The sequence below is a fragment of the Sceloporus occidentalis genome, unplaced genomic scaffold, assembly GCF_023333645.1.
Source record: "Sceloporus occidentalis isolate IW3139 unplaced genomic scaffold, rSceOcc1.0.p SCAF_6, whole genome shotgun sequence".
Taxonomy (NCBI): Eukaryota; Metazoa; Chordata; class Lepidosauria; order Squamata; family Phrynosomatidae; genus Sceloporus; species Sceloporus occidentalis.
Genome location: NW_028316986.1, coordinates 75,725,805 through 75,741,363, shown reverse-complemented (window position 1 = coordinate 75,741,363; position 15,559 = coordinate 75,725,805). Strand labels below are relative to the sequence as shown.

Genomic DNA, 15,559 nt, shown 5'->3' with positions numbered 1-15,559 from the left:
TATCATCAGATTGTTACTTTTATTTATCACTTTTGTATTTTTGCTGCAGTGGAGGAGATGAAACTCTTGTGGAGTATGGAATAGGGATTTTCCATTCCTCTTACACCAGAGATATTCTTTTTAGGAATGATAGATAACAAAATAAAGAAAAAAACATGGTAGGCTTGTATTTTTTATGTTGACAACAGCAAGAATGACATATGCAAAATTATGCGGGGGGGGGGGGGATGGAGTGGGAAGAGATACCAACAATTGAAGAATGGTTAACTAAATTCTATGAAATGGCAATGCTGGATAAAATGACTTGCTGGATGAAAGGGAAAACAGAAGAAAGAACTGAGAAAGTTTGGTACATATTACTCAAATATTTGGGAAAGTGAGATGATGGAAATGGACATTTTGTCAAATAGAGCAGGTTATAATCTGATTGTTGGTGATGGTAAAACATGGGAGAAAACTTTTTATTATCTAAATGCTACACAACAGGAAGGAAAACAGTACAATGCAAAAAGTTATTAATAAGGATAGAGACTACAGAAAGTATAACAGTAATTTGCACTCTGATAATATAATGAAATTTAAAGAAGTAAAAAAAGAATACAGTGTGCCCACCCTGTACATGGGCCTGCCATCCGTGGACTCAAGGTTATTCAGATGGCAAGCTCTGGGCATTAAAATGGTGCATGTGACTGCAGTGAGTGCAGCACCTCATATGGGAGCGTGCAGCCATAGCAAACAATGGGACTTGACATTCTGCATTTTTTCCATTTACAGAGGAGTCCAGAACAGATCCCCCGTGTATACAAAGGGTCCACTGTACAAAAATAACAGAATTTGAACTTTCGACATTCTTTTGAATTATAAATAATAATAATAATAATAATAATAATAATAAAGTTTTTTTATATTTCCCGCCTCTCCCTACGGATCGAGGCTGCCTTACAATAATAAAAATGGAACACCAATTTCCATACATAAAATACATCTTAAAATCAAGACAGCACATTAAAATCCATATATCAACATATCATTCACTTACTCAGAGTGGGATGTCCCTTCAGTTTCATAAAAGATCAGAGGGATAAGCCCACCGGAAAAGGTCCGTTTTAATCACTTTCTTAAAAGCTTCTAGAGTAGTAATCAGTCAGATCTCTACCAGTAAAGCATTCTACAGTTTAGGGGCCATTAGTTGACAATAATCTGGTATTTGGATAATCCAAAAGATTCTTCCTGGATGTTCTGAGAGTGCAGGACGGATTATGTAGGGAGAGGCATTCCCTCAAGTAACTCGGGCCCAAGCCATATAGGGCTTTAAAGGTTATGACCAACACTTTGTACTGCGCCTGGAAGCTAATTGGCAACCAGTGAAGGGATTTTAATACAGGTGTTATATGGTCAGATCTAGGTGTTCTGGTGATCAATCTAGCAGCCGCATTTTGAACCAATTGAAGCTTCCGAATTTGGTACAAAGGTAGCCCCATGTAGAGCGCGTTGCAGAAATCAAGACGAGAGATTACCAGTGCCAGTACCACTGCTTCAAGGTCCTTTCAGTCCAGGTAGGGACGCAGTTGGCGTATCAGCCAAAGCTGATGCCAGGCACTTTTGGCCATCACATCTACCTGAGATGATAACTGTAGAGATGGACCCAAAAGTACCCCCAAACTGTGTACTTCGTCCTTTAGGGGAAGTGTAATCCCATCCAGAACATGTTGACAAATCTCCATCCCTGGACTTGAGGAACCTATTGCTAGTACCTCTGTTTTCCCTGGATTCAACTTGAGTTTGTTTTCCCTCATCCAGCCCACAATAAAGTAAAGACACACAAAAAAGAAGACAAGAATAAGCATAACACAATAATGAAAAATAGGGTGGACAAAAATAAAAGAATAATAAGATAGAGCAGAGGATTAAGTTAGCATAAAATATCTCAAGGTGGAAGCTCAAGAAAGTAAATATTTGGAAAAGTGTTGGGGAAATACTATTATCACGAACTTTAAAGAATAGAAAACAGAGAACCAAGACTGTTAGTGGAAACTTGCAAACTGTATAGATAAATAGAAAAATACAATTATAGAAATAAACAAAAATTGTATAACAATTACAAATACGAAGGACAAAAAATCAATTAGAAAGATTTACTGCATCTAAGATTGAAGGTAAAATCTATGAAGAAAAGAATTGAACAATCATTATTTGCAAACAGATTAGACAATTAGACTACTTTCAAAGCATGAAATACTAGGAAGTAAGTCAATTTTCTATTTTTTATCTTGTCTTTTTAAGTATTTGATATTGTTTGATGTATTTTGTCATATACATTTGGTATGTATGTTTAAACACTATGTTCTGTTTGGATATCAATAAAAATACTACAGCTGTCCCCCTCTTTTTGCAGACTTGGAATCTGTGGTCATGGGAGGGACAGCCATTAATAAAATGGCAGCGCACTCCCGTGCACAGCCCCGCATGTACACCATGGGCATACGCTCCACTTTTTTCTATGGGAGTCGAATATGTCTGAGTCACCATTTTCACGAGGGGGTCCAGAATTGATCCTTCATGGATTGGGAGGGGCTACTGTACTCCCCCCCTCAAAAAAAAAAAAAAAAAAAGGAATAGGGATTTTCTGCTTTTGGTGCCAAGATAATTTGGGGTGTGAAGGCACCACTTGCAGCTCAATGTCAGGCAGAAATACATCTTTTGCTGATATTGTCAGAAGGGGTCTCAATCAATTTGGGGTCTCAATTTGTGAGAATAAGATCATCTATAGTAATGTGCATGTAAGTGTGATGTAGTGGTTTGAGTATTGGACTCTGACACTGGGGACCAGGGTTTGATTCCCCGCTCAGCCATGGGAACCCACTGGATAAACTTGGGCAAGTCATACTCTCAGCCCCAGAACACCCTGTGACAGGTTCACCTTAGGGATGCCTAAGTCAGAAACAACATGAAGGCATACAAGAACAATGGGATTGTGCATGTAAGAACCACCACTTCTAATTTTATTCACTGAGATTGTAATCCTTTTGATTTAAACCTGAAATATAATTATACATCATAAGTGAATAAGGCTGCACCCCTATACACACTTTCTTGGAAGCAAGCCCTACTGATTTCACTGAGACTTACATCTGAACAGACATGTACAGGATTATATTGTAAACTTATTTCAAAGAGATCAGCATTTTTTATTCATCTCTTCAATATATCTGGGGAAACAATCTTTTTGTGTTTAGGCTGCTGAAGATTAAAATCATAATCTACTGAAACTGATTTGCTACTCTGTTTAATTCAGTAGTGAGGATGGGTTCTGTGAGAGATTGCAAACTAGTAAAAATAGAAACATTGGGCCCAAACAGACAGGCCAAAATAAAGCTGCTTCAGGCGACTTTGGAGGTATGCTGTTTAAATGATGCATGCGTCCTAAGAGGCTGGAAGACGCGCCAAAGCCATGCTCCTGTCCTAGGGTCTTCAGCACAGCTTTGGCTCAGCTTCTGGCCTCTTAAGATGCATGTGTCATTTAAACAGCATATCTCCAAAGTAAACAGAAGCAGCTTTATTTTGGCCTGTCTGTTTGGGCCCATTGTTTTCTATGTGATAGCATGTTTTGATTGTGGTCTTGAACTTTGAAACAAAAGGGGACTAGCTACAGTACAATGAATGACAGAAGACACACATTGCTTGTGTTAGATCAGGATTGACAGCACCCTTATGTTCAAAGATCTCAAATAACTATTAATAATCATAACACTGGAAGGTACCTCAAGGATCATCTAGCAAAACCCCCCACCAATTCAGGATTCAACTGCTGATATATCTCTGACAGGTAGCCATCCAACCAATACTTAAAAACCTCCAGCAAAGGAGAGTCCTTTTCTCTGAGAACTGTTGACAGTCTTCCATTAAATAAATATTGGTCTCACCTCTATAGGGAAGTTCTTTCTATATATGCAATATTTGTCAAGATCAAACAGTTGCTGGGCACATGGTAGTAATTTGGGGGCATCAAACCATGTTCAAAGTAGAGTGAAATCTTTCCATTGCCTGCAAGGCCACTCCAGACAAATTTTCCAGAAGTCAGTTCTCTGTGTGGATTTGTATGTTTGGGACATCAAAAACACATATCTACCCCCCCCATAATTAAATAATGACTATCAAATTTAAAAACTGAGCCACTAATTTACAAACAAAATAACTCCCAAGGGCAGCATATGTATGGAAATATAGTGGGCCCTCGGTATCTGCTGGGATTGGATTCCAGGACCCCATCATGGATGCCAAAATCTGTGGATGCTCAAGTCCCACTAAATACAATGGCATAGTAAAATGATGTCCCTTATTTAAAATGGCAAAATTAAGGTTTGCTTTTTGGAATTAATAATTCCGTGAAGATTTTCAAGCCATGGACGGTTGAAGAATCCATGGCCAACTGTTTGGCTATGAAGACATGCCATAGCTGACGATGGGTGACGGCCTGCCAGACTCTGTTTCCCTTCCTTTCCCATCCTATACAGCTCTCCCCACCTGTTCTCACCATAGCTGCTATTTCTGTTCCCCTGCCCCCTTCATCTTTGATCCCTTGTTTCTGTCACTGCTTACCCAACCTGCACAGATACAGTAGCTTTGCCTCAGATGCTGCTGCCGAATAACCACAGGAGACCGTGTTGGAGGAAAGGCCACAACTTTATTAAGCAAACCATTGGTAGGGTTGGCACAAAGCATGAGGTCAGGATCTGCGAAATCAAACAACCCCACGTTTGTCTGATTAACCACAACCTGGCACCCACCAGGCATTGGGATGACCTAGGGGCTAATGAACACCGTATGACCGCATCTCTGCCATGCGTTCACATATTTGCTAAGCCCCTAGTCACTGGGAGGCGCTCTCGCGTTATGGCCCCCGCAATGGCCATACGCCTGCCCTATTCGCCCCCGGGTCCCGACTGACTCCCAAACCAGAGCTCCGTAGCCCTGGTACCACACCGTGCAGATCCTGGCCTATGCTGCCGCCCCAAAGTTGTGACAAAAAACCCAAACCCAAGCGGTGGGTGGGTGGGAGAAGGCTCAGCTCCTCCTCCCTTCCTGCTTGGCTCCTAACCATCCGGAGCCAAGCGGCGACTGAGGGCCGGGGCTGGCAGCATGGCCTATATAGGCCTAAGCCCCGCCCTCAGTACCACCTGACCAGGAGACTCCTCCTCCAGGGCAGCTGAACCAATCATCTGCCCTGGAGGACCGGAACTCCCGATCACCGAGCCCAGCTCCCAGAGCGTCGCGGGGCGGAAGGGCCTCCCTTTCGCCCCGCGCACCAATAGGGAGCTGGGGCAAGCCCCAGAGCACTCTGGGGCTTGTAGTCGTTCGCTGCGTCTAGCGGCAAAGCGGTCAGCCCGCCGAGTCGGGCAACCGCTTTTTCCTGCCTTTGGTTTTTTCTTTTTGCCAATTCTACTCCTTGGTGTTCTCTTTGATACTCTTATCTCTTCACACATGACATTGTCATTTAGTTTCATTTTTATGCTTTCCTTTCAGGGTTGCTATGGATGACAGTCTCCCCAGATCCCAAAAACTGGCCAGGGCCACCCAAAGCCATGTTGCTGCTTGCGATGGAGAACAACACAACACCTTGCCCATATACAATGGCAGGTGACTGTACTTCAGTACTATGATGGAACAACATCCTTCACTAAACATGAAGGTGGTAGGTTAGCTTAGGAGGAACAGCATAGGCTGCTTAACACAAAGCTCTGTCTTCCAATGTCTTGCTGCTGCTTTCTCCTAGCAGCTCCTGCTTCAGGCCATCTGAAGTGTCCATCTCACTCTACCTAACTGTAGAGCCAGCGGAACTATGTCTCTCAAAATTTAGGACCAGCGTCCTGAAAGGACTGCCTGCCTCCGTAGTTGACCACATGTTAAGATGTTATTTTGAGGGCCTTCTTCTGACTGGGACAACTTTGTTTCCCTTTTGTGTCAGATGAAAAGTTTTTTAAAAATAAAATTATTTACCTCTTTTAACTATTTTAGTTTTCTGAAATGGCTGCCATTCTTTTTGTGTTATTTTAAAAGATTATTATATCTTTTAGAAATTATATTTCACTATATCTCAAGTGGTTAAGATGCTGACTGTTGATTACAAGACTGGCAGGTTGGCAGTTCAAGGCCTGGGTGCCGCCTGATGGGGTGAGCTCCCGTCAATAGTCTCAGTTTCTGCCAACCTAGCAGTTCAAAAGCATTCGATTGCAAGTAGATAGATAGGTACCACTCCGGTGGGAAGGTAAACAGTGTTCTGTGTAATCATGCTGGCCATATGATCACAGAATAGTCTCTGACAATGCTGGCTCTTCGGCTTAGTAACGGAGATTATCACCACCCCCCATGGTCAGACACAACTTGACTACCCTGTCAACAGGGAATACATTTACCTTTATATCTATAATACTTTACAGTTAAAATCTCTTTGAAAGGCAGAGCATATGTTTCATAAGAAATAAAATAACTCTCCCTTTCTATGCTATGAAGTAGTTTATTTTTTTAGTTTGGTTGTTAGCCTGAAGAGGAAGAAGATATTTGAGAGTAAAACTTGAATTTTTATTTTTAAAGGGAGGCTTTGCATAGGATGCTGTACAGCTTTTAACTCTACTAACTCTTATCTTTTAACTGTGTCTGCAAGCAAATTAATAATTGATATTATTAAGTAATATAAATTCTTGACAGCCAGTGTGGTGTAATGGTTTGCGTGTCGGACTACAACTCTGTAGATCAGGATTCAAGCTCCCACTCAATCATGGAAACTCACTAGGTAACCTTGGGCAAGTCACATTTTCTTTGTTCATCTAGCCAAGAAAACCCCATGATAGGTTCACTTTAGGGTTGCCATAGGTCAGAAATGACTTGAAGACACGCAACAACATCATTAATTCAAAAACAGAATAAAATCATAATTGGCAGAGAAATGCACCTGGGCTGGAGTATAATACATGTGCATAAACAACATGTAGTAAATGAGATTGCATCTAACAATGATTATACAATCCCAACAACTGAACTAGCCTGGAACATCTGCAAAAATTATATTGTCACCACCACCACCACTATCATCATCTTCATCATTCTCTTGCTCCTTGGTATATAGAAGTATACCTTGTACATATTGCATCCTATGGGATGGAACTTGAAAAAGTTAATTTTTGAACTTCCATGATCAGTTGCCATGCTAATTAAGGGATTGTGGGAACTGTAGTCCAAATATAACTTTCCCAAGCTCTGCCATGGGATCCCCTTATCAGTTCTTAGTGATAAAGAGCCTCAGAATCAGAGGCTGACTTTAGATAATGATGTTGTAACTGGAAACTTGCTTTATTTTGGATTGCCTCATCATAAATGAAGCAAGTTTCCAGTTACAATGTCATTATCTAAAGTCAAGTTCTGATCCTTATGCCCACTATCACCATAGAGTCCCATAGAAGAGTTTGGGGTTTTAAGGTAAAAGACATTCAGAAGTTGTTCACCAGTGTTGTCTTCTCTGCAACACTAGCAAGAGTTAGCTAAAGTTGCCTCTACAAGATCATCCACCAATGTCACTCTCATTATTGCTGCTGCCAGAAACTTCCTTTCTGTAGCTTCTTCTTCCAATAAAACTGGAGGAAGAAACATCAATAATTTAAGGTATATAGATGACATCATATAACCAGCAGACTTGAAACAACTCCTGAAGAATGTTAAGGAAGAAAGTGTATAAGTATGGTTTTAATGTAGATCACGGAGGCACCAAAATATGAAATATTTCCTATACTTGGGCTCAGTCATCCACAAAATAGGGACTGTAGTCAAAAAAATTAGAAGACAGGGGCTAAGAAGGGCAACTATATAAAGAATTATATGAGGTTTAAATATATATATCATTGAGTACTAAGTTAGGATCATCCATGCCATAGTATTTCTGAATTCTGTGTATGGGTGTGAAAGCTGGACAGTGAAGAAAGCTGACAAGAAAGAAAATCTCATAGAATCATAGAATCGCAGAATCATAGAGTTGGAAGAGACTGCAAGCACCATCCAGTCCAACCCTCTGCCATGCAGGAACTCTCAATCAAAGCATCCCCGACAGAATCCGCTGATTTGAAACATGGTGTTGGAGATGAGTTTTATAGACACCATGGACCATAAAAAATACAAATGAACGGATCCAAATCAAATCAAGTCTGAACTCTTACTAGAAGCTAAAATGATTAAACTGAAGCTGTTGTATCTTGGACATATCCCAAGATGGTGTAAGATAATGGCTGGAAAAGTGTAAGGCCACATTACTAATAGATGCTATAGGGCCAAAATATCTGAAAGGTACCAGGTCCTGTCTGATCTTGGAAGCTAAGCAGGGTCAGCCCTGGTTAGTACTTGAATGGGAAACTGCCAAAACCACCTCTGAGTATTTCTTGCCTAAGAAAATCCAATGAATTTCATGGGGTTGCCATAAGTCAACAGGTGACTTAAAGAAACATACAACACTAAGTCTGAGAAATCTGAGCAAGGTTGTTGATAACAGTGTCCCTTGGAGGTTTCTCAATCATAGGATTGACATAAATCAAACATGACTTGGCAACACACAACAACAACAAATTGGAAACTACTTAAGGTAGAGGATAGGGCCCAAACAATGAGATCTGAGATTTCCAGTTGGAACTTGTAGAAAGGAATATGCAACAGCACTGTTGGTGAACTGAGAATTAAGATGTGTGGGAAAGACCACCTGTCTCCCAGTAGAGTATGACAAGAACAACACTCTTGTAGTTATTATATTGGTTATGCTAAGTTACTGTAGTGACAGTCTCAAGCTTCTTTATGAAAAAGTCTTGTTTGTCCTCTGATGGAAGCCACTGAACACTTCTGAAACTCTATAACAACAACAACATGATGCACATCTAGCATGCCACCCTCCCTAGCTGACTAAAATAGGAATGTAGCTCTAGCTGGTGAATGATCTGACAGAACTTGAAATAGTGCTATAGCCAAATCTAAGCATAATTTGCCCCATCATCTGTAAGTGAGCTGTCCTGTGCAGTTGGAAGGAAAATAATAGGTTATGGGGGTTATTATAATAAATTTTAAAATACAGGAACCAAATATTTTTTCTATTTTTGTACAGCAGGGCACAGCAAATGTTTAATGGGGAGACATACCCTTAAGGAAGTCACTGAACGTTACTATAAATCTTATTGTTTAATCCCAACTAGAGTAGACCCAATGAATCAATTGTTGAATGGTAAGTCAACATATAGACAAATTTCATTGATTCAAAGGCCTGCTCTAAGCAAGAGTAACAATGGGATTTAGATTTATATGTAAGAACAGAACTCCTAAGTTAACTCCTTTAATACAATAGGTCTTGAGACTGCATAGCATTTGGAAAATCACATTATTTTACTATATGAGAGAGAAAGAGAGAGAGAGAGAGAGAGAGAGAGAGGAAGAGGAGGAGGAGGTGGAGGAGGCGGAAGAAGAAGAAGAAGAAGAAGAAGAAGAAGAAGAAGAAGAAGAAGAAGAAGATCTAGTTATCAATTATTTGACATATGGGCTAAGGACATTACAAGCTTTTACTTGGGCTCATCAGATTTCAGGTTTAGATGACAGGTCCAGCATAACTAGAAGATTACATGCCATTTCTAAAAACCTAGTCCAATGCCTTAATTTCTTTTCTTTTTTAAAAGTATAAAGACAGCCTTACCTGTACAGAGAAATAAAAGTAGTAGAAAGATATCTTTGCAAGACCCCATTTTTGGACAGGCAACCTGTAAGCTGAAAGCTCTGTGTCTCAGTGGACAAAGTTTTATTGACTCAGCTTAGCGTTAGACAAGCATCGAGCAAATGAGATAGTCAGTTGAGTTAAACATTCTCTCAGTGCTCTGGGCCTCTCTTGTCTGGTCTAAATGTTCAAACATTACCTTGAATTCAACTTACAAAATAACGTTTAAATGTTTGATGAGATGTTGGGGAAAGGTGGAACACATTTTCCGATATATGTAAGAGTTTTGCTCAGAAATTATTGACTTTCCTTTAGTTCTGGGATGGACAACGTGCATGTCCCAGATCTTATTTTTTAACGGCAGTGGCAAAGATCTTTTGACCCACAAAGAGCTAGTGACCCCTAACTGGGGAATGTCCAATTTAAGACCCCTATGTCAGGAAGATGCCCATTCTTATTTTGGTCAGTTAAAGGCTGGAATAGCACTATGGCCTGCCACTAGACTAAAAACAATAACAACAACAGCAGTAGCAACAACAACAACTTCAGTGCCTTTTTATAAATTCAGTGCTAAAAGCATTGTTCAATCAGAGTTTGTTCATGCAATTAAAAACAACCATGTAGCAGCCATGGGAAAAGCTTAGCCTGGGTTGACTTATAGCCATTTCAGGGTGAGTTTAGTTAGTTCTGTGCATTTGAAAATTACATGCTGACTTCATCTTTTGGTACAAAACCCCCAAACAATCACTCTAGCATCACCTATCAGTGGTATACCAAATGCCAAAGTCAGCATATGGTAGCACATGACCACACACTACCAGAAACTTACTCTAGTGGCTAAACACTATCAGTGTTTGTAACAGAAAAGTCTTTTGCACTGTTGCCACAATGCATTTCTTGTTCAATCACAAACATATCTAAGCATACTACTGATAACATAAATGAGCTAATTTCAAAAAATCAATGGGAGTTCCACTCTCTCTGTAACTGATTTTTCAGTCATTTCAGTGGGTTTATTATATGTAATATTGAGGAAAGGTTTAGTCCCATTTTCAATCGGATAATAATTTTCATTCTGCATTAGGTACAATAGAGGTACACAGAACAGGTACTGAAGGTCTATTAGGGTCCAAAGATCAAGGTTTCCAAATCCTTAGAAGTTAGGTACATGCCTAAGGAAAGCTTATCTGGGTATTACAGACAGCCACACTGCTAAAGATCAATGGTATTTCAGGTATTCTTAATTGCATACTTGGTCATGAAAAGAAAAAAACATTCACAAGACAGCTTGTCTTGTGAATGTTTTTTTTTCCTCTTTCCAACAATATATGTAAGTCTTCTCGATAATATCATACTAGGTCTCTTCAGCTCCCGTTATGGCAGCTCTCATAATGCTGGATGCAGAGCTTGAAAAAGTTGCTTTCTTGGCACTATAGCTCCATTGGCTATGGTCCAAAAAGTAACTTCTCTAAGTTCTGGCTAGATGTGATCCAGCTGAATGTTATCCTTTTTCTTTTCTGGCCTCCTTGTTTGCATATTATTATTAATAATAATAACAATAATAACATTTATTTATATCCCGCTCTCTGTGCAAGACAACCGGGGCAGCTTGATGTGCCATTATGCTCAATTTTGTCTGGAGTTTGGAGTTGTTCAGATACTGATAGTTTTCCATAGTGAAGATGGCTTCGGCTGGTAAACAGGAAGGGAATTCTTCCCCCTGCCCAGTATGTATCTTGTCTAAATCTCTTCTCTCTTTTGGAACAAAGTTGATCTAGTTGTGTTTGCTTTCTTTTGTTTGATATCCTCAGGGGCTTGCCTAAAGGAGGATGTTTATCTGAGATACAGCAAAGTTTGGGTACTTTGGTTAGCACAATGGTTAAAATATAATCAGCTGAAGAGTACCTTTTGAAGAGTAGTTTGCTTACTGTAAGATGAAACCACAAGTTTACAACTAAAAGGGAATCATCATTTGGCTAATGCTTTTAGGTACCTTATTTCATTAATCTCTGACATCCCTAAATGATGCTGTCTACCCCAAAATGACAATCTCAAAATCAAGTACAAAGCTCACATATTTCAACAGTGATGTCACTAGTTACAGAAGTTTAGCAAGAGGAGATGCACAAAACCTATAACATTTATCAAACTTGCAAAAACCCAATGAGTGTATATGCAAATTTGAGCTTTAAACTGCTGGGATCAAATCTGGGGTAAAGTCAAAGGCTTTCCTGGCCAGCATCCATAGTTTTTTGTGGTTTTTTCGGGCTATGTGGCCATGTTCCAGAAAAGTTTCTTCCTGACATTTTGCCAGCATCTGTGGCTGGCATCTTATGTTGTTACAGTATTGTTCACAAACATAAGGATCGAGTCATTGTAGTAAGATAGTATTCAAAATCAAATTAGAGGAGATCAGTTGGATAGGCCTGCCAGAAAAGAAGCAGTGTGCTGTTGGCGATACTAGGGTTAGGGAGCGTGCACCAACCGCACACTCCCTAACCCTAGTCCATGGCAGCGCCAGCATCATGGTGGCCTCCTGTCCACACACAGCATTTTGCAGCTCTTTCCTAGAGTGGCTCATTCCCGCAGCAACTACATGGCTGCAGGAATGATCTTGAGAGGAAAGGGGCTGCCCCTTTCTCCTCCTGGCTGTCTGGCTTCCAGGGGCACGAAGCCTCAAGGAGACCCCTTTTCCGGGACATGGAGAAATGGCATTTTGCTGCTTCTCCATGGCCCGGAAAACACCAGATTGGGCCACAGGGCTGTTGGTAAGGTTGCCCTGGCCCCAATCCAGCGTGAAAAGGGGTGGTCTGTAACAGGCCAAAATGCACAAAATATATAATGCATGCTTCTGCAGCGCCAGGTGAAGATACGCTATAAGAGTCGCTGCAGTGCAAGCAACAGACAGAAGATTATTGCATTTCCTAGAAGCAATCACTTTCATATGAATCCAGATTAGAACACTGAAGGATAGAAACAGCAAGCTTGTGGAGTTGGTAGCAAAGACTTCAAAGAGGAGTGGTTTGGCTGGCACCAGAGCACAAGACAAAACTGAGCAGGATATGTATGAACAGAGGCAAAACAGAACTCTCTCGTGCCAAGAAAATGTTCTCTTTCACAGAGGGAGTTCAGTGGAGTAGCTGTGTCATCACCACTCAAGTGTTCTACAAGTCAGAGGACAGCGGTTATTCACTTGTCTAGAAGTAGCTGTATTATCAATACAACCCTAACTTAAAATCAGGGTTAGCATTAGACCAAATGACATGTCATGGAATGAAGATTGTTAGCGCTCTTCAATTTGTTAAGAATCACACAATACCCTTTGACAATTATGTAATAAAATATGGCTGAGGACAGGACTGGGCAAGTTGCAGTTCTACTGATGTTACTAAATCCAACTCCATCATCCCTCCCCACTGGCCAGGGCTCACCTATGTTGCACTTCACCTTAAGGAGGATCACAAGGTGCCCCAGGGAGATTGACTTTATGGAGAATCACAAGTTGCCCTTCAGGTATATAACTGCATTTCTTATCTGCTGCCAAGTTGATTTCAACTTATGGCAACTCTGAATGAGAGGCCTTCAAGAGCCCTGGTTATCATACTGCAAACTCAGGGCTGGAGCTTCCTTGATTGAATCAATTCACCTATAGAGCAGTCGTCTTCTTTTTCTACTGCTTTCCACTTAACCAAGCATTATACAGTCAGACCTTCTTATACACGGATTTTTTATGCATTGATTCATGCATCCATGGTTTGAAAATGTTCAAAAAAAGTATAAATTTCAAGTATCAAACCTTGATTTTTCCATTTTATATAAGGGACACCATTTTGCTATGTCATTGTATTTAATGGGACTTGAGCATACACGGATTTTGTTATCCACGGGGGATCTTGGAACCAAACCCCAACATACAACAAGGGTCCACTGTATTTGGGTTATTTGATGAGTCCCTACTCATGATATGACCAGAATACAACAGCATCAGTTCAGTCACCTTGGGTTCTTGTTCTAGTTCAGGCATGATTTGATCTAAGATCCATTCTGCAAATAATATGGTGTCATATGTATATCTTAAATTGATGAAATTCTTAATTTTCCTGTCTGCTTAGACAATATGTTGTGAATATAAATTAAAGAGAGAGAATGCTAAAATGCAGTCTTATCTGATCCTCTTGCTAGTGGGAAACCTTTCTGTTTCTTCATGTTGTAGCTTGACAGTGATCTTTTGTCCAGAGCAGAGGTTACTCATTAAGACAGTCAGATGTTGTGGGGCACCCATTTCTTTTAGAGTGAAATATATTTTCTCATGAACGCCACAAAGGCTTTGCTATAATATATAACACACTGGCTGTTTTTCTTCTGAAATTATTTACTGTGTTCCATTATCCAAAGTTTCTGGATAATGTTCAAAGTTCATTTCAATTTATTTTTGGAGACTGCAGTACAATCCCTAGTGCCTCTTCCTTTTCTGAAGCCAATTTGGACATGTGGTATTTCTCACTTCACATATGGTTAAAAAATATTTCTTGTGACATGTTGAGCATCACTTTGCTTGGATGGGAGATCAGTGCAATACTCCAGTGGCTGCTTTGCAATCAATAGTTCCTGCTGTTCCCTTTCTTGAGTATTGAACATTTCTGGTTTGTGGGCCATTGTTTTCCTTTCCAAATTTATTGGCAATTTTTTTTGTTAGAACTGAAATGGTTACTGTCTCTGAAGCCTACTAATAATATTTTTTTAAAAAAACATCTGAACTCTCCACATATAGATTTCACCTGCCCTGCAATTACTCATGGAAGATTAAAAAGACACACCAAACAGGAAGATAAATAATTTTGTTTTGTTTTGTTCTGGCTGGAGAAAGTTAGTAACAGGAAACTCCAGCACCACCCAAATTTAAATAAGTCCACTGCCAGCTATGACTGTAATACAAAAGGACACTACCTACACAAATCTGGTGTGCTTTTGAGGCTGTTTTATGATTCAAATATAGGGCTGACAGATGCATCATTTTCAGCAATTCCTATGAACTTTCTTAGTTTAGAAAATAACTTTTACAAGAAATTTGTCCATAACTATTCAAAATGTTTAAAAGTGCCCTGTTGTTGTTATTACAAAAAGGAAAATAAATGACTTTCTTGTGTCGCTTATTACTTTTTCAATATTTTCTTTTCCTTTTTTGAGAAAAAACCCTTAGAATTGGGGGGAAATGTCATATAACTTGGAAAATCCGTGTGTGTGTGTGTGTGTGTGTGTGTGTGTGTCTATAACAATGTTCTTAACAAATGCATCTGAGGGAGTAGACTTAAGCCTATGAAAGTTCACGCTGCCAACTTGTTTTTTCAGTTAGGCCTCATTCACACTGGCGGCATTGCTCTGGAACGAACTGGTCAAATTCGGGGGGCTCCCTCCTGAATCTCTCCTGAAGCAAGTGCTGACTACCAATCAGGGGCATTTTAACACGAATGCCCTCTTGGAGAACTCAGGTTTAAGGTGAAGGTTGTTTAAGGGTTTAAGGCTGTCAGTCAAAGTTAATTCCACGATGGTCATAGGTGATGTTTCCAGCACTGATAGGGGCATCAGAAGTGTGCTTTCCACCCCTCCTTTTTTTAAAGGACCAGGCACCACTTGTCAAATTTAAAAACCTCTGGTGTGTGTGTGTGTGTGTGTGTGTTGTGGGCATTTGGGTCAGTGTTGTAGGTTATGATCTGCCCTTGGCCCCATTTTCAACCCCAAAATGCAAGCTAGTGCCATCTCTGTAGCCTATATCCCACTCCCTTGGCACCCCAGAATGCCTCATACACACGTAGTAGTAACAACAACAAC

At 40.2% G+C, this 15,559-nt stretch overlaps 1 protein-coding gene across 1 annotated transcript in view; it reads right to left on the bottom strand.

Annotated features, from left to right (window-relative positions):
* LOC149310940 (plasminogen-like) overlaps positions 1 to 9,767 on the bottom strand; it is a 61,790-nt gene extending 52,023 nt beyond the window's left edge. The window contains exon 1 of the mRNA XM_089530094.1: positions 9,713 to 9,767. Coding sequence (XP_089386220.1) covers positions 9,713 to 9,761 — 49 coding nt within the window. The 5' untranslated portion in view covers positions 9,762 to 9,767. The remainder of the gene's footprint in view (positions 1 to 9,712) is intronic.
* Positions 9,768 to 15,559: the final 5,792 nt, after the last annotated feature.